The sequence below is a fragment of the Haliotis cracherodii genome, unplaced genomic scaffold, assembly GCF_022045235.1.
Source record: "Haliotis cracherodii isolate W230 unplaced genomic scaffold, xgHalCrac1.p SCAF_7, whole genome shotgun sequence".
NCBI lineage: Eukaryota > Metazoa > Mollusca > Gastropoda > Lepetellida > Haliotidae > Haliotis > Haliotis cracherodii.
In genome coordinates, this window is record NW_027266330.1 from 49,592,772 (window position 1) to 49,616,555 (window position 23,784).

The following is a 23,784-nucleotide window of genomic DNA, read 5'->3' on the forward strand; positions in this document are numbered from 1 at the left end:
GTTTAACGCCGCACTCAACAGTATTCCAGCTATATGACGGCAATATTTTTTCCCCTTAAAGCCTGATACCAAACGACAGTAAAATGACCAGTAGTGAGTGAGTGAGTTCGTTGTTTAACGCCGCACTTCGCCATATTCCAGCTACATGACAGCGGTCTGTAAATAATCGAGCCTGGACCACACAATCCAGTGATTGACATCATGAGCATCGATCCACGCATTTGGGATACGATGACATGCATCAACCAAGTCAGCGAGCCTGGCCACCCGATTCCGTTAGTCGCCCCTTACGACAAGCACAGTCGCTTTTTACAGCAAGCGTGGGTTGCTGTAGGCAAATTCTCCCCCGGATCGTCACGGGTCCGGAGGTAATAAACAATCACTCATTATTTAACACCTAGCGGAATTTACACTGCTTAATAAATTTACGAGAAGAAACCACTCAGTATCCCAACAACCAACAACGAATACGAATCCGGCTTATACTTAACAAAACTATCTAATCAGACCCTGGTATAATGTCGCATAGTGCTTGATTAATGAGACTTTTAGAAAGAGAGAGAACGGCTCCAAGTTGTTCGTCACCGTGAGGGTCAGACGTGATGTCAATGTACTCAACCTCGTTATAACGCTAACAAAACGACTTGCCTTTTCCGTATCTGCCCGCAAGAAGCATTGTTTTAACTTATCATCGAACATGCTTCGCGGCATATATATTTAAAAAAAATAAACTATGAAATTCGTTAAACCATTAAATGTTTGTTGTATAACGGAAAGTCGCTTTGGCTTGTAAAATATATTAGGTCATATGTCATTCATTTGATACGTTGTTGTTACGGCATGTGAGGACAGAAATCCAAGTGGTGTAGGATTGAAGATAAAGTTCGCAGTTTTAACTATGAAACATCCCCATTACCCCAGGTTTCAACGTGGCCCCCGACCTTCAGGGACCCTGGAAGTGCACCGTTCTTGATTGGATCGGATATGAATTAACCCCAAAAAAACTTTTCCAAGAAAAATGCATGATCCGGATACACTATCCGGATCCGGATTATACAGAACCTTGTGTGGAGTAGTGTTTTAAAGGTCGTTATGCGAACCTCGAGTTGTTTTTGCGTCGGTACGGTGTATTCAACTTCTTGGAATAATAACGTTTGGATATGTTTTGATATTGGTATGCGTGGATTGTGTATGTGTAATGTTTAAAAACAGTCAGAGTGACAATACAGGAGACAATGGCGACTCCAGTTCCTGGAAGGAGGAAAATACATCTACTAGAGACAATAACGTTTGAGAGATGGGTATGTATTGCATAGTTTGTCTTCATTACGCCGTGTATTATAGAAACAATCCATGTTGGTTTTAGATGACGCAGAGCTCATTGTTGCACTCACACAAAAAGGGGGACAGATAAGATTGTCGTTTGACACTTCAGTTTGTCAGGACATCAGTAACGCATTAAAGTAAATCTGCCCAACATGATAATATATACACCATGCAGTTCACCCAGAGCACATGGGGGTGGGGAGATTAGCGTCTCTGAACGTTGCTCTCATGCCTGAACACTGCTCTGATGTATGAGGGGCGCCGGGTAGCCTAGTGGTTTAAGCGTTCGCTCGTCATGACTAAGACCCGGGTTCGATCCCCCCCCCCCCCCCCCCCCCCACCACCACCACCACCACCACCACCAGAACCACCAACGACAACCCCCAACCCTTACCCCCATCCCCAAACACGGTCACAATCAGTGATGCCACGTGTGTTATGTAATTATGTAAACCGAAACCAGCATTCATGATATAGTCGGTTTCACTTTCACTCAAACCACGAGTATAGTGAATTATTCAAGAGCCGTTACGAAATCCGCGAAGTGCGATTTTCCGGCTTCATGTGATGAATTAACGAGAACAAACGTTATCCAGTAATACCCTCAGGCATATTTTGTGCACATGCGCTGTACGCCTAAATTGTATAGGATTCACTGGGAGTGTGTTCCTTCCTTCGCTGATTCATAAATATCTTCCTGGTTTGATCAATATCGCATCCACAGAAACTAAAGGATTTGTCCTCTTGAAAAGTCACATCGAAAACTTCTTGTGATTTAATGTCCACGTAACCCTCATAATTAATGTAAGCGTTTGTCGCGTTGATTTCTTTAACACTTATAACACATGTAAATACAACAATATGGAACCAATTCATGAACGACAAGTTTCACGGTGCTAGTTGAGATAATCTGTCAATGTACCAAGGATCGTGTAACAATAACACATGGCTGAAAGAAGAACACTCCACGGCACTTTTTATGGGGTGTTTTTGCAACGATTTCAAAGGTCAAGCTGCACCAATACATGACAAATGGGTTGAGGCGTCACATAGACAGGCTTAGATTCACATAGACAGGCTTAGATTCACACAGACAGGCTTAGATTCACATAGACAGGCTCAGATTCACATAGACGGGATTCGATTCACTTAGACAAGATTAGATTCACATAGATAGGATTAGATTCACATAGACAGGATTAGATTCACACAGACAGGATTAGATTCACATAGACAGGCTTAGATTCACACAGACAGGCTTAGATTCACACAGACAGGCTTAGATTCACACAGACAGGCTTAGATTCACATAGACAGGCTTAGATTCACATAGACAGGCTTAGATTCACACAGACAGGCTTAGATTCACATAGACAGGCTCAGATTCACATAGACAGGCTCAGATTCACATAGACGGGATTAGATTGACATAGACAGGCTTAGATTCACATAGACAGGCTTAGATTCACACAGACAGGCTTAGATTCACATAGACAGGCTCAGATTCACATAGACGGGATTCGATTCACTTAGACAAGATTAGATTCACATAGACAGGATTAGATTCACATAGACAGGATTAGATTCACACAGACAGGATTAGATTCACATAGAGAGGATTAAATTAACATAGACAGGCTTAGATTCACATGACAGGATTAGATTCAATGACAGGATTACATTCACATGGACGGTGTAGACGTCACATAGACAGGATTAGATTCACATAGACAGGCTTATATTCATATAGACAGGATTAGATTCACATAGACAGTCTTAGATTCACATAGACAGGATTAGATTCACACAGACAGGATTCGATTCACATAGAGAGGATTAAATTAACATAGACAGGCTTAGATTCACAAAGACAGGCTTAGATTCACAAAGACAGGCTCAGATTTACATGGGCAGGCTTAGATTCACATAGACAGGCTTAGATTCCCATAGACAGGATTAGATTCACAAAGACAGGATTAGATTCACAAAGACAGGATTAGATTCGCAAAGATAGGATTAGATTAACATAGACAGGCTTAGATTCACACAGGGAGGCTCAGATTCACACAGACAGGATTAGATTGACATAGATAGGCTTAGATTCCCATAGACAGGCTTAGATTCACATAGACAGGCTTAGATTCACATAGACATGATTAGAATCACATAGACAGGCTTGGATTCACACAGGGAGGCTTAGATTCACTTCAGATAGGAGTGTGTTTTGTATTGACAGGAGTAGACTTCACCTAGACAGGTGTATACTTTACATATCTTGGTGTAGAGCCGCATAGACAAATGTATAGTTGAAATAGACTGGTATATTTCTTCACAAAGACATGTGAAGACTTCACATAGACAGATATAGAGGATATTATATTCGTGTTCATGTGATAATATGTTTACAACACGAGTGTCTAAATTTCCCGAGCGAGACCGAGGGAAATACCGGAATTTAGTCATGAGTGTCGCACATAGTATCACATGAACATTACCGAAGAAGATGTCTACATACGTAGACGAATAAGATTCGAATGACGTCAGCGATGCCATCCGGATGACGGCAACAATAAACTGTTATCTCGTGACGTGATAAGACCCAAGGGCACATATGATTTTTATGAACCCCGATATGTTTGCCCTCGTTGGTTATGAAGCGGCATATGCCGCCAGAAACGTACGCACATATAATGTATTCAGAATCAGAAATAATATCACAGCAGGCTGTTATTTCAGAATATTAAACGCAGAGAACATGTTTATGTACTCGACCCATATTTCTAGAATGCATACGTTTCCACCTGAAATTCTCATTCCAGAGGAATTATATTTACAGCATGAGAAAGAGACATTCCGCTAGGCAGATACGTGCGGCGCATTTCGCCCTCATCGTCAGAGGCACACTGGTCTCCTTCTGCAACCGGTTTGGAAATACCCATTCCCCGAGAAAACTTATTAATAGTTACTGGTAAACCCCATTCGTGACCAACTTGTGTTATTCCGGGACAAGCCGGATAGCGACTCGTGCCCCTCTTGTGACCATTTTTGCGACCGGGTTCCGTCTTAGCGCAAACGGGCATACCTAAAACAATTGTCAACTCGTTGCGCAATGGTTCACGCATTTCCCCCATATTATTATATATATTTCAGATGCAATTTAAAGCACATCTGGACGTGCGGAATTATACAGTATGATTGAACACATTTAACTGTGTCTTTGGTATATTTTTAGATGCAAGACATATGTAAAATCAAAAATTATTTCTAAGGGATTCTTTGACGAAGAACTTGAAATCATACGCACATTCTGATTGGTTTGTCGTATTTTCGCACATAATATTCATCGACAGGGGGACGAGTCTTCTTGCAGGTTACGGAAAGGGGCGAGTGGTGACGAATGTGGTAAACCCCAGTGAAACACATGCGCGGGCGAGGCTGATAAATCTTCCCTTTCCCGTTCACTAGGTGTCCCTGAATGTACTTCAACAGGATGTAGGAAATTTGTTATAACCTAAATATAACGTTTTGATTCCCATGAACTTAAAGTAGAGCTCGATAAATTCCGAATTGTGGATAATAGTGTGATATTCGTTCATTTAATTTAAAACTTAAGGCATAGATCACAGTCAGAAAAGTAGCATTTTAGGAACTGACGATTAATCTAGGAATTTCGTGCGTGGTAGGGAAATTAATTCTGGCTGATGGATCCTAGTGGGATTCTTGGAGTGTTGGATGTGAGCTAATCCTGAGCCCACATTTTCAGTTAGCGTGTGTGGAGAGAGTGAGAGAGAGAGTGTGTGTGTGTGTGTGTGTGGGGGGGGGGGGGGGGGGGGGGGGGGGGGGAGGGGAGGGAGAGATGGGGAGAGGGGAGAGGGGGAGAGACAAAGAGAGAATGAGAGAGAGAGACGCGAACACGGATAATCGAGAAGAGTTAACATGGGTGGATACAGGGGGGGGGGGGGGGGGTGCACAATTTGGTGGTAATTTGTACAGAAATAAAGATTTTCTTACCCCCCACGCCCCCACCCCACCCCCTCTGTGTCCGCCCATGGTTAACCTTTACGCTCGACTCGGTGACTTGGTTTAATCCGTGTCATCGTACCCCGAGAGTCACGTCACTCATTGCATACCTTCTGACACATGATGAGTTGTTTAGTCACCCAAGGACGGGGCAGCGAAATGTGTTCAGTGTTCAGTAGCAATTATGGAGTAGGCTAATTTTGCATCTGCGCATAATTGCAGAGAGAGAGAGAGAGAGAGAGAGAGAGAGAGAGGGAGAGAGGTGCATTAATTATTATTTGTGTGTTAAATTAAAGAGGTCACTTCTCAAGTTATCTCTAATTTCAAATCCGCAATGGGACAATTAATATTAGGCCTTTTAACAAAAACACGGAAATTGTTTTAATTTGATTTCAGGTAATATGGGCGCAACCTTACAGTTAAACTTTTATTTTAATTCACAGACCATATCAGGGATTTTACGATAATTATTCAGATGAAATGTCGAGGCATGTGTCTTTTTTGTCTTGAGATTATTTCCGCGATTGGATTCATATCTAGTTGGGCGGCAACTGCTCTGACTTATTTATTCAGAATCAGCTCATACCCATGGATGTCAAACAGCACGATGGTATGTTATTAGGAAAGGTATGTAACCGTTAGATATTACATTTGACGATTATGTAAACCGGTCTGAAACATTGGTACTCAGACATTGTGTTATAGAAAGAGGCAAAGAAATCCTAAACTCTTGTTTTAAGCAGCATTTCGAACTTCTGACTGAGTTACACTTAATTCTAACCTCTGTGGTTAAGGTTTTCCTGAGCTGAGGTTGTTTACCACTTCGGTGAAACCCACGAGCACGGGCATGGTGCTGACAAACCTAGAAACATAATCGGGGCGAACCGGGATTCGAACCCACAATCATAGGTTTCTGGCGTGCCCAAGAGACGCAACTCTGCACAGCGAATCGCGGCGCCTTAGACGACTGGGCCACCCGTGCCCCCCATGGATTAAATAGCTCGGGTTGTCGGGCTCGGTTACTTGGATGATTATAGATCATCGTATCTCAATTACGTAGATGGTCATGATATTAATCTCTGTATTGTCTGGATCAGATTCTTTTCCGCCGTCATATAGCAGGGATACTGCTGACAGCGGTGTTAAACAACATACAAACAAAAAGCGAAAGTATACGTCGACTACTTCGAAGGGATGAACCGTTGTTCTTGCTTTGAGACACTGGTCTGCCTGGTCCAGACTCGATTGCTGGAATATGATGGCGTAAAACAGTCACTCACTGATGTAGTTTATTGCGTGGTGAAAGAGTGTATTTAAGTTTTCTTTTGTTGCCTCACGGGTGGCCCAGTCGTCTAAGGCGCCGCGATTCATGGTGCAGAGTTGCGTCCCTTGGGCACGCCACGAATCTACGTTTGTGGGTTCGAATCCCGGTTCGCCCCGATTATTTTTCTAGATTTGTCTGCACCATATCCGTGCTCGTGGGTTTCACCGAAGTGGTAAACGTCTGAGACCTGCATCACTTCGGACTCACTCACTCATCCACCCACCCATCACAGCTTGCAACCAGCAACTTCCCGTTATACAACAAGCATGTCAGGCTGTGAGTTTTTCGGTTTCTGAACTTCCACGAGGGGTTTCTTACTTGGTTGGTTTGTTGTTTAACGCCACACTCAGCAATATTCCAGCTATATGACGGCGGTCTGTAAATAATCTAGTCTGGACCAGACAATCCAGTGATTGATATCATGAGCATCGATCCACGCAATTGGGATACGATGACGTGTATCAACCAAATCAACGAGTCTGACCACCCGATCCCGTTAGTCGCCTCTTGCGACAAGCATTGTCGCATTTAACGGCAAGCATGGGTTGCTGAAGACCTTTTCTACCCCGGATACCGAGGTAGGATGGCATAATGTGGATATTGAAGAGAGCTTAGATCTGGACCCATGTCAAGCGAGAATTCAGCTATTCTGGAATATCAAGTGTACATTGTATGATTAGTAGTTAAACAGTGTTGTATGAAGGCTCGAAACAATATGCGTTTGGTTGTCAAGTAACTTGTTTTGAAAACATGTCATATACATGTAAATTGCGTTTATAACGAACACGCTTATAACGAACCGACGGATATAACGAACATATGTTTTGGTCCCAGCCATATATATGCTTATAAATAACTACAGTTATAAAGAACTAATATTAGTCCCTTTGAGTTCGTTGTTACCGTAGTTTACTGTAGTGTGCTGGTTGCCGTGTTGCAATACGCTTGCCTACGTATCCGATCACATGTATAAACTTTATACATGTGTAAATAGACAGCACGCTTTAAGACGTGGGGATGTGCACTTCTATCCTTGATATAATAGAAATGTTTGCGTGACGTCAGAGGTCCGCGTAATCAATATATCGTTACAAGATGATGCCAAGTAGTTCAGAATAAATTCGCTGACGGCGTAATTGGCTATGTCACTGACATTCGCAGTGTAGAGTTGTGTTACTTAGTCGCTCCAGGATCCGCTAATAGTTGGTTGGAATCCCATAGTGGTACAAATCAACGACTTGCGTTAGTGTGGGGTTTCCCCCCACACCAAGCTAACAGCTCGTTATATAGGTGAAATACTGTTCACAGAGACTCTACACCAAACCCCCGTGATGATTTGAGTTAGAATTGGTCTTCAGCAACCCATGCTTGTTGTAAGAGGGAAACGGGAAAGGGTGGTCGGGCTCGCTGGTGTGGTTGATGTTTGTTGTTTAGCGCCGCACCCAGCAATATCCCACCCAGCTATATGACGGCGATCTGTTAATAATCGAATCTGGACCAGACAATCCAATGATCGACATCGTGAACATCGATCCACGTAATTTGGATACGATGACGTGCATCAACCAAGTCAGCGAGTCTGGCCACCCGATCCTGTTAGTCGCCTCTTACGACAAGCATAGTCGCCTCTTCTGAGAAGCATGGATTGCTGAAGACCAATTCTAACCCGGAATCTTCACGGAACACTTACTTGTATCCCGATCGAGTAAATCGGCCCTTTAGCCCAGCCAATATCACGCCGCGACCCACCAGACATGTAATTCAGACCTTGTGGAAAAAAATCCTGGGTTCTCGGAGTTACGAGACAACGCTGTAACCACTAGACTACCTCATCGCCCGTTATTCCTAGAACGGCAGATACACATCACTGTCACCTCCTCCACAAGCATCCCCTTAACTAACGCGGACGCTGTACCATTATATAATGTCTGGCATTTTACCGATTCGCCGGCGAGAACTAGACCACAGACCCTGCATCCGATGCCGCAGTCGCCCCAGACGGCGTTGAGTGCCGAACCTGTTCGGTCGTGTTCATCGTTGACCGGGGAAGTGACAGAGGGACACCGTTATACAAGGTAATGGTCGCTTTGAGGCATCGGTGTTGCACCCGCTTCACTGTATAGGTATGCGCATGTGACGTGGTGGATGCGGCAATAGGGCGCATGTGCATCTTACTTGGCTGATAGCTTTGTATAACATATCCAGGCAGTAGCGAGATGTACGTTTCAACTCTGTCGCTGCTCTCGTTGTATTGCTGGTCGGGTCAGTCTTCGGGGCGGAAGGTCCAGCAGTTATAGGGATCAGTTGGTCACAATGGCTGCCGAATTTGAATTATTCACGTGTATTTGTTGTTGTTGTGGGTAGACATGGTAGTGATTGTTGTGGTTGCGGGTAGGCGTTGATGTGTTGAATTAAGTCAGCTGGTTAGCGGTAGAATCTCCTGGCATGAAACCTGATTGAAGATTTGTAAGCAAATTATTATCTCTCAAGTAATTAACTGAAAACGCATTTTCGAATATTTTAGCAATACAACACGTGAGAGCTATAGGTCTATAATTACTACATTCATGAATATTACCTTTCTTATAAATAGGCACAACGTAAGCTTCTTTCCAGGGATACATTAAACAATTTAGCCAGTGGATACGATATCGCTGAAGCACTTAATTTCGATAATCTATTGCCGATACCGTCGGGCCCTGTTGTTTTGGTTACATTACCAGATAGGAGAACATCTTGAACTTCCTTTGTTGTTAGAATGATATTAGAGAGCGATTTTTCTGTTTTAAGCTTAATATAAGGGAGAGTTTTATCAGGATATTAAACAGATGCCTGGTCGGAGAAAAAATTGTTCATCACATTTGCAATATCTCTTGTATCATCATGTGGTATATCGTGGTAATAAATAGGAGGAAATTTGTATTACTGGTGCCCCTATACGTTTTCACCGTACGCATCATTAATTTTACTATCAATCCTGAGTACATATATTCTCTTTGCAGTGCGAACATAAGAGATACCACGGTTTCTTATTTGACGAAATTTAGTCCAGTCACAATCTAAGTTACGCTTTTTAGCAACCTTATGAATTCTGTTACGTTTCCTGATCAGTCGACGTATCTCACCAGTGATCCATAGTGGATCATTAGGTCTAATTGTTACACATTTATTAGGAATATGATTATTACATACGTCAGTAATTGTTCGGGTAAAACATTCTGTCATAACGTCAACATTTCTGGATGATAACAAATGATCACTTTATCTCAGTTAAGCTATCAATAATTTCTTCATTATCAGCCATGTTGTAATTATAGATTTTTCTTTTAAAATTTGCATTGCTAGGTGTGCTTGCCTTAATTTTTACGAATATAGGACAATGCCTATAGGATCGGGTACACCCGAACTCCACACACTGTCTGCATTAGTTACGAACAGTAAATCAATCAGAGTTCTGGAGGTAGGTGTAATCCTGGTTGGCTCAGTTATAATTTGGGTCAACCCATATATTGCTTGTAAGTGATCTATTTGTCTCTTACTTTCTCTAAGAATATCAAGATTAAAGTCCCCAGCTATAATAGTTGGTATATTCAAATCTATTGCATTACATATTGACTGATCTATCAACTCCCAGTAAGTCTCGCTTTTATCTGTCCCATATAATGTCCCTACTACGTATTTACTGGTCTTACCTCTTACCTGTACCCATAATGCTTCGAGACCATTTACGCACAGATGATCCATGTTTTTAACATATAAATTGTGTTTTTACATATACAGCTACATCCCCGCCTCGACTTGGTCTTTCTTTTCTAATTTGCAAATGAAAACCTGGAATTGAAATATCAACAGTAGGTATGCCGTCATGCAGCCAAGTTTCGGTTAAGCAAATAATATCGTATGAATGAAATTCAGTGCAGGGTAGATCTACCTTGTCCTTTAAACTCCTTACATTTAGATGAACAATCTTTAGATTACCATATTTTACTGGCCCAGAGTTTGGGTGAACATCTACGCAACATAAGAAAAGTATCACTACTATAATAGACGTTCTTAGCTTCTAGATACAACAGGAAGAGAGAACCAGCAAGTACTTTGTAAATTTGCAAGATGCCTTGCTATAACGACTAGAAGCAAATAATCCCACTGCCTGTCTATAATGCGCTATATCTACCGGCATCTTTTTTTAACAGAATATATTTGTTTTCTATAGAGGCATGCGGGGCGGTTACGCGCGAAGTATAAATTTGCAATGCTGAAGTGCACTATATATAACCTAAAACTGACAACAGAAAGCTGAATGAAAACTACAGAGAGAAAGAATGTCACAACACGCATAGACAAAACATGACCAACACAAAATGAACTTTCGAAACATAAACAAAATCTATACACATCAACCGAAATTGTCGGTTGTAGAATAGTAATAAAAAAGCAGATTAATTGTGTAACAACAAAGGATAAAATCAAAGTCCCCATAGTTTGGTGTAGAGGAATGAGAAACTAACTGTGAGGTGGAAATAACATAAAATATGTTTTCATAACAGATTGTGTGAACGGAAGTAGTAGATAAATTTAATATAAAACAAAAAAAGATGGATAGATAACAATAATAATATGATATGGGCGATGTGATCGTGGTGGTTGTGGCGTTAGGTGTGTACGTGAAGGTGTTGTGGATGTGGGATGGGGTTGGTGGATGTGATTGTGGGGTCGGGTTGTAATGTCAGAGAGGGACCTGATTAAATTGTAGTTCGTCTCCCACGTGTTGAACAGCTAGATTTTACTTTTGAACAGAATTCCGATTTTCGCCAATTTTGAATCCATATTTGGGTACATTGTGGCAGGCTGAAGAAGGAACATGTATACAGTGATAATAGACTATATTTACATTGCAGTTGGCTGTAGTGTTAACTGGTTCTCATGAAAAGGTATACTTGGCTCAAATGATCAGTATATTCTTTACTTGAAATGAAACATAAATTAATTAAGACCAAACGTGAGCAAAATATTAATTGTTTTTTCTTCGCGGGCATGATGTTAATATGCTTTCTTTGCCAAGATTTCAGATATCTTTGATTTCAGAATAACATGTAAATACTATCGTGAGCATCCAAACGCATCTCAATCGGGGAAGAGAATAGGCCTTCAGCAACCCATGCTTGTCGTTAGAGGTGACTAACGGGATCGGGTGGTCAGGCTCGCTGACTTGGTTGATACATGTCAACGTATTCCAATTGCGTGGATGGATGCTCATGATGTCAATCACTGGATTGTCTAGTCCAGACTCGATCATTTACAGACCTCCGTCAGTCATACAGCTGGAATATTGCAGAGTGCGGCGTTAAACAACTGGTGTGGGAGGAAAGCCAAACAGGGCGCATATCGTGGACGATTTTGTCACTCTGCTTAATCCCATGAACACGGGTTTGGTGCTAACAAACTTGGAAACATAATCGGAAAAATGTAGGATTGGAACCCAAGGCTCTTTATGCGCCAAAGGGACGTACACTGTTAAAAATGTGTCTAGATCCTTAAGACGTCCCTAGTCCCCTAATTTGGACATGTTTAGAACTGTGTTTAACAGCTTAATGTGTCATGAGTCTAATGTTGGACATCTTCCTAAAGCGAGGGCGTTAACTGACTGTTAAAATCCAGTTTCCACCCTTGCCGAACTGGGCTGGAATTACTGGGCTCGATCGTAGCGCCACCACTGGCTATTACCAGTTATGTCCCTTCTAAGCATCTCCTATGGACCAATCAGATTCCACCTCTCGTATCACTTGCGTTTGCTTCACACAAAATGGTGGCGCCGAGTCAGGACGATCTGATCGATAATCAAGATCTATATTGTGATAAAATGGGTCTTACATCGCGAAATGCATCAAATCACGTGAGCACCTTGATTAAAAACATGAAAAGATTTGGAAAATATCTGCTGACAATGAGCTGGCGGTGCACATGCTTTGCAAATCCTGCAATCGACCGAAATCTGCACGACAGTTTACGAACCGGATATCGATTTCGGTGCGCGATTTTGATTGGACTATGCATAGACTCGTTAGTCCAGCCAAAATGTAACTCCATAATACCAGCCTAGTTCGGCAAGGGTGGAAACTGGACTTTTATAGTCAGTTAACTCTCTTGCCTGGGGAAGACGTCTGTTGGAAAGGCCCGATTTCCCCTCTTGAAAGGGTGTTCCTGTGGGGTGTTTTAGTGTTAAATGGGGATGCAGAAGTAGGGGGGAGGTATACTTTCAGTTTCCGTTACATGTTTAAGAAAAATACTAATACAGTAAACTACAGTAGATATTTATTTGCCGCGTCGTGAAGACAATAGAGGAACAATAGAGTAATACTTCCATTTTATTTCTTTTATCTGATAGAATTTTTCCAATTGTGAAGAACATATAGTTGATCGCTTTACTTTATAGAGTGACGAAATGAAACGTTTCGAGAAGCTGGTTCGATGATTGATTCACTAACAGTTTAAAAGGGTATGTGAGTTTACATATACAACAGATTTCAGATGTTGTTAAGAGAGCAAATGTGTTTGTATATTTGTCATGATTAGATATAACAAATAAATAATTGCGAGTTCAAATGTTAAACATTCATTTGCATAGTTATGCTGTCAATTCATTTTTGAATATGTTTTTACGGGGGTAACAAAACTTGAAGAATGATAAGATATAATAGAACAATAATTAAAGGTTTCAATTGAGATTCATTTTTGAAATGATTTGATAATACAACTTGCTGTTTTGGCTGTAACCTACATATCTTCGACGATGGTTCAATTAGTGTTCACTGAGTGCGACAGAAGACATTGATGATTGAAATGTGTTGAGTGAACAAAGTATTTTCACGGTACAATACACATGAAATACCGTTTACGTATGTGAAGCGAACAGCTCGCGTAAGGTCAGACCAAGGACAGGTTATTAAGTACGAGGTCATGTGCACGTCATGGTAGTAATAACTAGTTCCTCTATTGTCTTCACGACGCGGCAAATAAATATCTACTAACTACGTATATAACGTACACGCTTATAACGAACTTACCGATATAACGAACTTATTTTAGTTCCGGCAATTTGTTGTAGATATATGATGTATATATACTTATAACGAACATACGGTTATTACGAACTGAAATTAGTGGTCCCTTTGAGTTCGTTATAATCGTAGTTTACTGTAGTCGTACAGCAACACATTTATGAACAAACCCTTAAAAGGTCGGCTAGATACGAGCCTGCAAGCTCTTCATATGGGGACGTTCACTCTACCACACGTGCTAAGGACACTTTTGTCGTCAAAAATGTCAGTTTTTACCATTAATTAAATTTGGTTTATTTGTACATTGCACTTCGTGTTTCGATGTTAAAAAGGACTAATTTCCATCAAATATGCCGCTACGCAGACAACATTAAAAACGTTCTAATTTCAACTGGAAATATCATGAATATGTTAACAAATTGGCCAATGAACTAGTGAGGGACACTTTTAGGAGCCTTCATGGACGTGTCCATATAAACTCCGTGTGTGTCCGACAAGTGAAGATCCGGGGTACAATAGGTCTTCAGCAACCCATGCTTGTCGTAAAAGGTGACTATGCTTGTCGTAAAAGGCGACTAACGGGATCGGGTGGTCAGGCTCGCTGACTTGGTTGATGCATGTCATCGTATCCCAATTGCGTGGATCGATGCCCATGAGATTAATCACTGGAATGTCTGGTCCAGACTCGATTATTTACAGACCGCCGTCATATAGCTGGAATATTCCTGAATGCGGCGTTAAACAACAAACCAACCAACCAACCAACAAGTGGAGGGATGCAGGGTAGGCCAAGGGTTGCGTTGACTGTACCCAAATACACATCTTTAGATTAACATTCCATGAAAACTTTTCTTTAAAATAATTGTATTCTTTTTCAAAGAGAACCTTTCTCCCTCTGCTGTTTCACAAAGACTGTGGAATCAAGAAAACAAAACTTGGTTTAGGTTGATCTAGATGTGCCTAGGCTTAATTAATATTATATTCGTAAGTATATATTCCACTGGCTTATCTTGACCAGCTTGCTGAGACATTTGATACGTCCTCTTTGCACGATGACAAATTCACCAATCTTCGGCTAGCATGTCCAGTTACGTAACACACACACAAGCCCCAGCGTGCACGGGCGTGTATAACAGTAAAATGTACTCTTGCGGTTCAGAGTGGTTGGGTCAACTGTCCAACCGGTGATAGTCGTGTCTTGTGTCCACTGAAAAGTCGACAATGACATAAAGCGAAATTTCGGAACCATCAAAAAATACCGGTTACCCATATTTTGATATAAGGTGAGTGCAATATGATATACTACATTGACGATAATCGGTCCACATTACGATAAACAGGGCCCCGTTCCACAAAGTGATCTTGGCGCTACGACTGTCGTAAGCCAGTGTTAAAGTATGGGAGTTACGATCACCTTAGTGCTAAGATGGCTTTGTGGAACGGGTCCCAGTAACCGGTCCACAACGTTACATCGCCTTGTACGATATTTCGAGTTGACAGAAACTGAGGAGAAAGGAAACTGTACCTCCGTTGATTTTATCAAGTGTTTTATTTCAAATTGAAAATCATGAGTTATAATATATCCAAACAATGAGGGGCGGTCGGGTAGCCTAGTGGTTAAAGCGTTCGCTCGTCAAGCCGAAGACCTGGGTTCAATTCCCGACATGGGTACAATGTGTGAAGCCCATTACTGGTGTCCCCCGCCGTGATATTGCTGGAATATTGCTAAAGGCGGCGTAAAACCATACTCACTCACTCACAAACAAAGATCTGTGGAGACGCTAAGTCAGCACTCTACAATACTTCTACTATGTTATAGTTTTTAACATATAATTTGATTTCAAAATTAAAAGACATTCGCATAAGACACATCTGCGGTTGGATATCTTAGACATCTTATCTTTGAAAATGAATAAGTTTGCTTTTTGAGGAACAAATGTGCATTTCAAACATGGTATAGGTCATGTGGTTGCTAATTCATTTCTTATCCCAGTCTTCATTGAACAAATTTATATTACACAATAGTAGCCAGCCACAGATTGCTTTTTACAAACAGTTGCAGGAATGAGTATTAAATAGACATACTAAAATATAACAACAGTCAATTTTCATTTCACCTTACCTACAGAATGAGTATGTACAATGCCTTACTGGGTAATCTACAACACGTCTTGCCTTCCTCTTGTAGGTGAGTGAAGATACTTAGATAAACATTGCATAAGATAGCGGGGGGGGGGGGGGGGGGGGGGGGTACCGATCATGGATGTTGATTTTGTGAAACTTTCTGATTGGACTTTCGATATGTGTGATAGTCCGATCATATTTAACACAGGAAAGTGGGCTGGATTTGGCAAGGGTGGAAACAAGACTTCTTTTTTTTTTAAAAAGGCTAGTGGATGCTCTTGCCTCGGGAAGATGCCTTTGAGATTGCAGTTGGATAAGTGGGACGGGAGGTGTTATCTCAGTCGGGGGTGTTTGGGATCACTTGAGCTCCCTATACACCCCTAGGTAATAACGTTAAACATCTAGAGTTTAATTGGTTGGTTAGTTGGTTGGTTGTTGTCTAACGCCGAACACAACAATGTTCTAGTTATATGACGGGGGACTGTAAATAATCGAGTATGGAGCAGACAATCACATGATTGACATCGTGAGATTTGATCTAAGCAATTGTGATACCATGATTTACTAGCATGATGGTGGCACGAGTGTATTTGTTTGTTCGTTTGTTTGTTGTTTAACGCCACTATATGACGGCGGTCTGTAAATAATCGAGTCTGGACCAGACAATCCAGTGATTTAATCCATCATAAGCATCGAACCCCTCAATTGGGATACCATGACATGCATCAACCAAGTCAGCGAGCCTGACCACCCGATCCCGTTAGTCGCCTCTTACGACAAGCATAGTCGCCTTTTACGGCAAGCATGGGTTACTGAAGACCTATTCTACCCCGGATCTTCACGGGTCATATGAGTGTATACTTCCTTTTGAAAGTTTTTGTCTATGATATATCTGATTTGCTGCACTCGCACGTCAACACTTTGATGGACGTCTAATTTAGGTGCCCGTTGATTGCTTCCTTGTTGATTACCGCAGAGTTTTGCATGAACTTGGCGCCAGGCGTCCGGTCAGGCGTCACAACGACTGTGTTTGTTTCCGGACGATTATCTTGATGTATGACCTATGTAGGGAGAACACAATATCACACCATTCTGGCACATCTAAGGTGTGTGTGTGTGTGTGTGTGTGTGTGTGTGTGTGTGTGTGTGTGTGTGTGTGTGTGTGTGTGTGTGTGTGTGTGTGTGTGTGTGTGTGTGTGTGTGTGTCTGTCTGTGTGTGTGTCTGTCTGTCTGTGTGTTTGAGAGAGAGATGCTTTAATCATGTGTGTGTGTGTCTGTGTGTTTGAGAGAGAGAGAGCGAGAGAGATGCTTTAATCATTTGTGCGTGTGCGTGTGTCTGTGTGTTTGAGAGAGAGAGAGATGCTTTAATCATTTGTGCGTATGTGTGTGTGTGTGTCTGTGTGTTTGAGAGAGTGAGAGCGAGAGAGAGATGATTTAATCATTTGTGCGTGTGTGTGTGTGTCTCTGTGTTTGAGAGAGAGGGAGAGAGAGAGAGATGCTTTAATCATTTGTGTGTGTGTCTGTGTGTTTGAGAGAGAGAGCGAGAGAGATGCTTTAATCATTTGAGAGAGAGAGAGGGCGAGGGAGATGCTTTAATCGTTTGAGAGAGAGAGAGCGAGAGAAAGAGCGAGAGAGAGATGCTTTAATCATTTGTGTGTGTGTGTGTGTGTCTGTGTGTTTGAGAGAGAGCGAGAGCGAGAGAGAGATGCTTTAATTATTTGTGCGTGTGTGTGTGTCTGTGTGTTTGAGAGAGAGAGCGAGAGAGAGATGCTTTAATCATTTGTGTGTGTGTCTGTGTGTTTGAGAGAGAGAGCGAGAGAGAGATGATTTAATCATTTGTGTGTGTGTCTGTCTGTGTGTTTGAGAGAGAGAGAGAGCGAGAGAGAGATGCTTTAATCATTTATGCGTGTGTGTATGTGTGTGTCTGTGTGTTTGAGAGAGAGAGAGCAAGAGAGAGATGCTTTAATCATTTGTGCGTATGTGTGTGTGTGTGTGTGTGTGTTTGAGAGAGTGAGAGCGAGAGAGAGATGATTTAATCATTTGTGCGTGTGTGTGTGTGTCTGTGTCTTTGAGAGAGAGAGAGTGAGGAGAGAGAGATGCTTTAATCATTTGTGTATGTGTGTCTGTGTGTTTTAGAGAGAGAGAGCGAGAGAGAGAGATGCTTTAATCATTTGAGAGAGAGAGAGAGCGAGAGAGATGCTTTAATCATTTGAGAGAGAGAGAGTGAGAGAGAGAGAGATGCTTTAATCATTTGTGTGCTTGTGTGTGTGTGTTTAAGAGACAGAGAGCGAGAGAGAGAGATGCTTTAATCATTTGTGTGTGTGTGTCTGTGTGTTTGAGAGAGAGAGAGAGAGAGATGCTTTAATCATTTGTGCGTGTGTGCGTGTGTCTGTGTGTTTGAGAGAGTGAGAGCGAGAGAGAGATGATTTAATCATTTGTGCGTGTGTGTGTGTGTGTCTGTGTGTTTGAGAGAGAGAGAGAGAGAGCAAGAGATATGCTTTAATCATTTGTGCGTGTGTGTGTCTGTGTGTTTGAGAGAGAGAGAGAGCGAGGGAGAGATGCTTTAATCATTTGTGTATGTGTGTCTGTGTGTTTTAGAGAGAGAGAGCGAGAGAGAGAGATGCTTTAATCATTTGAGAGAGAGAGCGAGAGAGATGCTTTAATCATTTGAGAGAGAGAGAGTGAGAGAGAGAGAGCGAGAGAGAGATGATTTAATCATTTGTGCGTGTGTGTGTGTGTGTCTGTGTGTTTGAGAGAGAGAGAGTGAGAGAGAGATGCTTTAATCATTTGTGTATGTGTGTCTGTGTGTTTTAGAGAGAGAGAGCGAGAGAGAGAGATGCTTTAATCATTTGAGAGAGAGAGAGCGAGAGAGATGCTTTAATCATTTGAGAGAGAGAGTGAGAGAGAGAGAGCGAGAGAGAGATGCTTTAATCATTTGTGTGCTTGTGTGTGTGTGTTTAAGAGACAGAGAGCGAGAGAGAGAGATGCTTTAATCATTTGTGTGTGTGTGTGTGTCTGTGTGTTTGAGAGAGAGAGAGAGAGAGAGATGCTTTAATCATTTGTGCGTGTGTGTGTGTGTCTGTGTGTTTGAGAGAGTGAGAGCGAGAGAGAGATGATTTAATCATTTGTGCGTGTGTGTGTGTGTCTGTGTGTTTGAGAGAGAGAGAGCGAGAGAGAGATGCTTTAATCATTTGTGCTTGTGTGTGTCTGTGTGTTTGAGAGAGAGAGAGAGAGAGCAAGAGAGATGCTTTAATCATTTGTGCGTGTGTGTGTCTGTGTGTTTGAGAGAGAGAGAGAGCGAGGGAGAGATGCTTTAATCATTTGAGAGAGAGAGAGCGAGAGAGATGCTTTAATCGTTTGAGAGAGAGAGAGAGTGAGAGAGAGAGAGCGAGAGCGAGAGAGAGAGATGCTTTAATCATTTGTGTGCTTGTGTGTTTGTGTTTAAGAGACAGAGAGCGAGAGAGAGATACTTTAATCATGTGTGTGTATCTGTGTGTTTGAGAGAGAGAGAGCGAGAGAGATGCTTTAATCAGTTGTGCGTGTGTGTGTGTCTGTGTGTTTGAGAGAGAGAGAGCGAGAGAGAGATGCTTTAATCATTTGTGCGTGTGTGTGTGTCTGTGTGTTTGAGAGAGAGAGAGCTAGAGAGATGCTTTAATCATTTGTGCGTATGTGTGTGTGTGTCTGTGTGTTTGAGAGAGAGAGAGCGAGAGAGAGATGATTTAATCATTTGTGCGTGTGTGTGTGTGTGTCTGTGTGTTTGAGAGAGAGAGAGCGAGAGAGAGATGTTTTAATCATTTGTGTGTGTGTCTGTGTGTTTGAGAGAGAGAGAGCGAGAGAGAGATGCTTTAATCATTTGTGTGTGTGTGTCTGTGTGTTTGAGAGAGAGAGAGAGAGATGCTTTAATCATTTGAGAGAGTGAGAGCGAGAGAGATGCTTTAATCGTTTGAGAGAGAGAGAGAGTGAGTGAGAGAGAGATGTTTTAATCATTTTTGTCTGGGAATCTGCAAAGCATGTGTGTGTTTGAGAGAGACAGAGATGTTTTATTTTTGTGTGTGTGTGTCTGTGTGTTTGAGAGAGAGAGAGAGAGAGAGAGCGAGAGAGTGATGCTTTAATCATTTGTGTGTGTGTGTGTCTGTGTGTTTGAGAGAGCGAGAGAGCGAGGGAGAGATGCTTTAATCATTTGAGAGAGAGAGAGCGAGAGAGATGCTTTAATCGTTTGAGAGAGTGAGAGAGTGAGAGCGAGAGATGCTTTAATCGTTTGAGAGAGAGAGCGAGAGAGAGAGATGCTTTAATCATTTGTGTGTGTGTGTGTGTCTGTGTGTTTGGGAGAGGGAGAGAGACGAGAGAGAGATGGTTTAATCATTTGTGTGTGTGTCTGTGTGTAAGAGAGAGAGAGCGAGAGAGAGATGATTTAATCATTTGTGCGTGTGTGTGTGTGTGTCTGTGTGTTTGAGAGAGAGAGAGCGAGAGAGAGATGTTTTAATCATTTGTGTGTGTGTCTGTGTGTTTGAGAGAGAGAGAGCGAGAGAGAGATGCTTTAATCATTTGTGTGTGTGTGTCTGTGTGTTTGAGAGAGAGAGAGAGATGCTTTAATCATTTGAGAGAGTGAGAGCGAGAGAGATGCTTTAATCGTTTGAGAGAGAGAGAGAGTGAGTGAGAGAGAGATGTTTTAATCATTTTTGTCTGGGAATCTGCAAAGCATGTGTGTGTTTGAGAGAGACAGAGATGTTTTATTTTTGTGTGTGTGTGTCTGTGTGTTTGAGAGAGAGAGAGAGAGAGAGAGCGAGAGAGTGATGCTTTAATCATTTGTGTGTGTGTGTGTCTGTGTGTTTGAGAGAGCGAGAGAGCGAGGGAGAGATGCTTTAATCATTTGAGAGAGAGAGAGAGCGAGAGAGATGCTTTAATCGTTTGAGAGAGTGAGAGAGTGAGAGCGAGAGATGCTTTAATCGTTTGAGAGAGAGAGCGAGAGAGAGAGATGCTTTAATCATTTGTGTGTGTGTGTGTGTCTGTGTGTTTGGGAGAGGGAGAGAGACGAGAGAGAGATGGTTTAATCGTTTGAGAGAGAGAGCGTGAGAGAGATGCTTTAATCATTTGTGTGTGTGTCTGTGTGTAAGAGAGAGAGAGCGAGAGAGAGATGCTTTAATCTTTGGAGAGAGAGAGCGAGAGAGATGCTTTAATCGTTTGTGTGTGTGTGTGTGTCTGTGTGTTTGGGAGAGGGAGAGAGACGAGAGAGAGATGGTTTAATCGTTTGAGAGAGAGAGCGTGAGAGAGATGCTTTAATCATTTGTGTGTGTGTCTGTGTGTAAGAGAGAGAGAGCGAGAGAGAGATGCTTTAATCTTTGGAGAGAGAGAGCGAGAGAGATGCTTTAATCGTTTGAGAGAGAGTGAGAGAGTGAGAGCGAGAGAGGTGTGCTTTAATCGTTTGAGAGAGAGTGAGAGAGAGAGCGAGAGAGAGATGTTTTAATCATTTTTGTCTGGGAATCTGCACAGCGCGTGTGTGTTTGAGAGAGACGGAGTTTTTTTAAATTTGTGTGTGTGTCTGTGTGTTTGAGAGAGAGAGAGAGAGAGAGAGAGAGAGAGAGAGAGAGGAGAGAGAGAGATATGCTTTATTTATTAGTGTGTATGAAATGTGTGGAGCGTGCGCACCTGTCTGGGAATGTGCATAGCGCGTGTGTGTTAAAATATCGTGCCAGTTTCGTTGGCTGCAGTCGTTAATACGTTGCTTATCTTTTCTGATAAATATTTCACAATCCCCGCAGTCTTGAAGAGTTCATGCATAACCAAAACCATACTCGAATTAAAAAGTTTTAACAATTGTTACCCGAGAAGATCTACCCAATTCATCCAATCTATATAGCATTAAATAGGTTTCCTTTGGCAATTAATTAAGATTCATATCGATAAGTTTCATCCAATATTTTATTACTTTAGTGGCATGATGTGTAGAAATCGTTTGTCTTCCACTGTTACTAGCTGAATGTAGCAAATTCAATATTCTCTTGACATGTTTTCTTTCAGCCCTTTCTATAACATCATTACAGTGGCCCATACCCGCCACTGGTGAGATCATTTTTCACTGTATGCCTCTATATTTTATCTGCCAGATACTTCAGAATCAAAGTTCAATCTTACGAATACAATCTCAAACCTGTCGATTGCCAGGGCATTGATCTGGAAGTAATTCTGGTCGCACGTGGTATGCCAATTTGAAACGAAAATTATCTGATAAAACACTTATATATTAAACGGTTTATATTTGATTGCCTCTATAAAACCATATTTCGTCTCTTTTTAAGTTTAAACATATCTAAATATTTACTTACTTAAATTTAATTTCATTCCCATTTATCACAAAATGTGTTAATACCATCAATGTGTCCCTGTAGACGCCCAATGCTATCAGAGTACTGTTAAAAGAGGACAACAGACATTTGGTGCATCATTTGAAATAAAAATTGCCTTACGGTTTGTTAATCTGAAACCAAATTATAAAGTACAAAATGTAACGGTTAACAGCAACTGTTTTCGTGTCGTTAAATGTTACCAGTTTGTAGAAGAACTTGTCTTAAATGGAGACTATTACTGAGTGTTTCGGCATCACAAACATCGTACGTTTGGAAATAAAGTAGTAGGCGAGCCTTTGCGGATATTTATTATAGTGTTAAATAATATTGCAACCATGTTTATCTACAGAAACACCCATACATCGGGGAACAGCCCCACCCACACATCGCGAAGCTCCGTGTCATATAGATACTTTATGTGTGTACACGTTTACAAAATATACATATAGGTTTACATAATTTATAAGCTTAATGAAATATAAAGTTACAATTTAAATCAGGGGGCACTGGTGGCCCAGGCGTTTAAGGCGTCGCAATTCGCTGTGCAGAGTTGCGTCCCTTGCGCTCGCCAGAAACCTATGATTGTGGGATCGAATCCCGGTTCGCCCTGATTATGTTTCTAGGCTTGTCAACACCATACCCGTGCTCGTGGGTTTCACCGAAGTGATAAACGTCTGAGACCTGCATCACTTCGGGCTTTCCTCCCACATTAAGCTGACACGCCGTGATATAACTGGAATACTGTTAAAAGCAGCGTTAAACATAACTCACTCATTCATTACAATTTAAATCATTAATGTAAAACCCTACAGCACATTTGGCGCTTGACGTCACAAATAAAAGTACTAATAAATAATTAAATATAACACTGTCCATTGCATGGTAAAACTACTGTTCATAAATATGTAATTTAATTTGATTAAAGATGGAACCCCATGTGACTTAAGAAGATTTCAAATTCCTTGAAATCAAATTTAAACAATTTCCGTGTTTTTGTTAAAAGGCCTAATAATAATTGTCCCATTGCGGATTTGAAATAAGAGATAATTTGAGAAGTGACCTCTTTAATTTAACACAAATAATTAATGCACCTCTCTCTCTCTCTCTCTCTCTCTCTCTCTCTCTCTCTCTCTCTCTCTCTCTCTCTCTCTCTCTACCTCTCTCTCTCTCTACCTCTACCTCTCTCTCTCTCTCTCTCTCTCTCTCTCTCTCTCGCTCTCTCTCTCTCTCTCAAAGACTAAAGAGGTACCCTGGGACGCGTCAGCAGAGGTTCATCAAAATAAATGGATTCTTCTCACGCATAACGTGTCTGACTCTCTCTATATCCTGTCTAGGAAATTGAAAATTGGAAATGTGTCACAAACATGTTATATTAACGAGCAATTGATAAGTTGTTCAGAGAGCAATTCGCCTTGTGTTCTCCAGGCTCAAAGTTAACTAACCTTGACTAAACGTGAGTGATCTTGACTAAACTAGCCTTGACTAAACGTGATTAAATTTGACCTAACTAAATTTGACTAAACGTGAGTAATCTTGATTTAACTAGCCTTGACTAAACATGAGTAAACTTGACATAACTAAACATGAC

General features: G+C 41.5%; 1 protein-coding gene across 5 annotated transcripts in view; it reads left to right on the forward strand.

Moving 5' to 3' along the window:
* The first annotated feature begins 329 nt into the window (after positions 1–329).
* Positions 330–23,784, forward strand: part of LOC139447490 (uncharacterized) — a 52,095-nt gene continuing 28,640 nt past the window's right edge. For 3 of the 5 annotated variants that reach the window (XM_071228887.1, XM_071228886.1, XM_071228890.1), the window contains exon 1: positions 850–1,301. In XM_071228887.1, the coding sequence (XP_071084988.1) occupies positions 1,236–1,301 (66 nt within the window). In that variant the 5' untranslated portion in view covers positions 850–1,235. Of the gene's footprint in view, positions 369–849; positions 1,302–8,248; positions 8,746–23,784 lie in introns of those variants that run through there. The other 2 variants (XM_071228884.1, XM_071228888.1) reach the window with 2 other exon arrangements.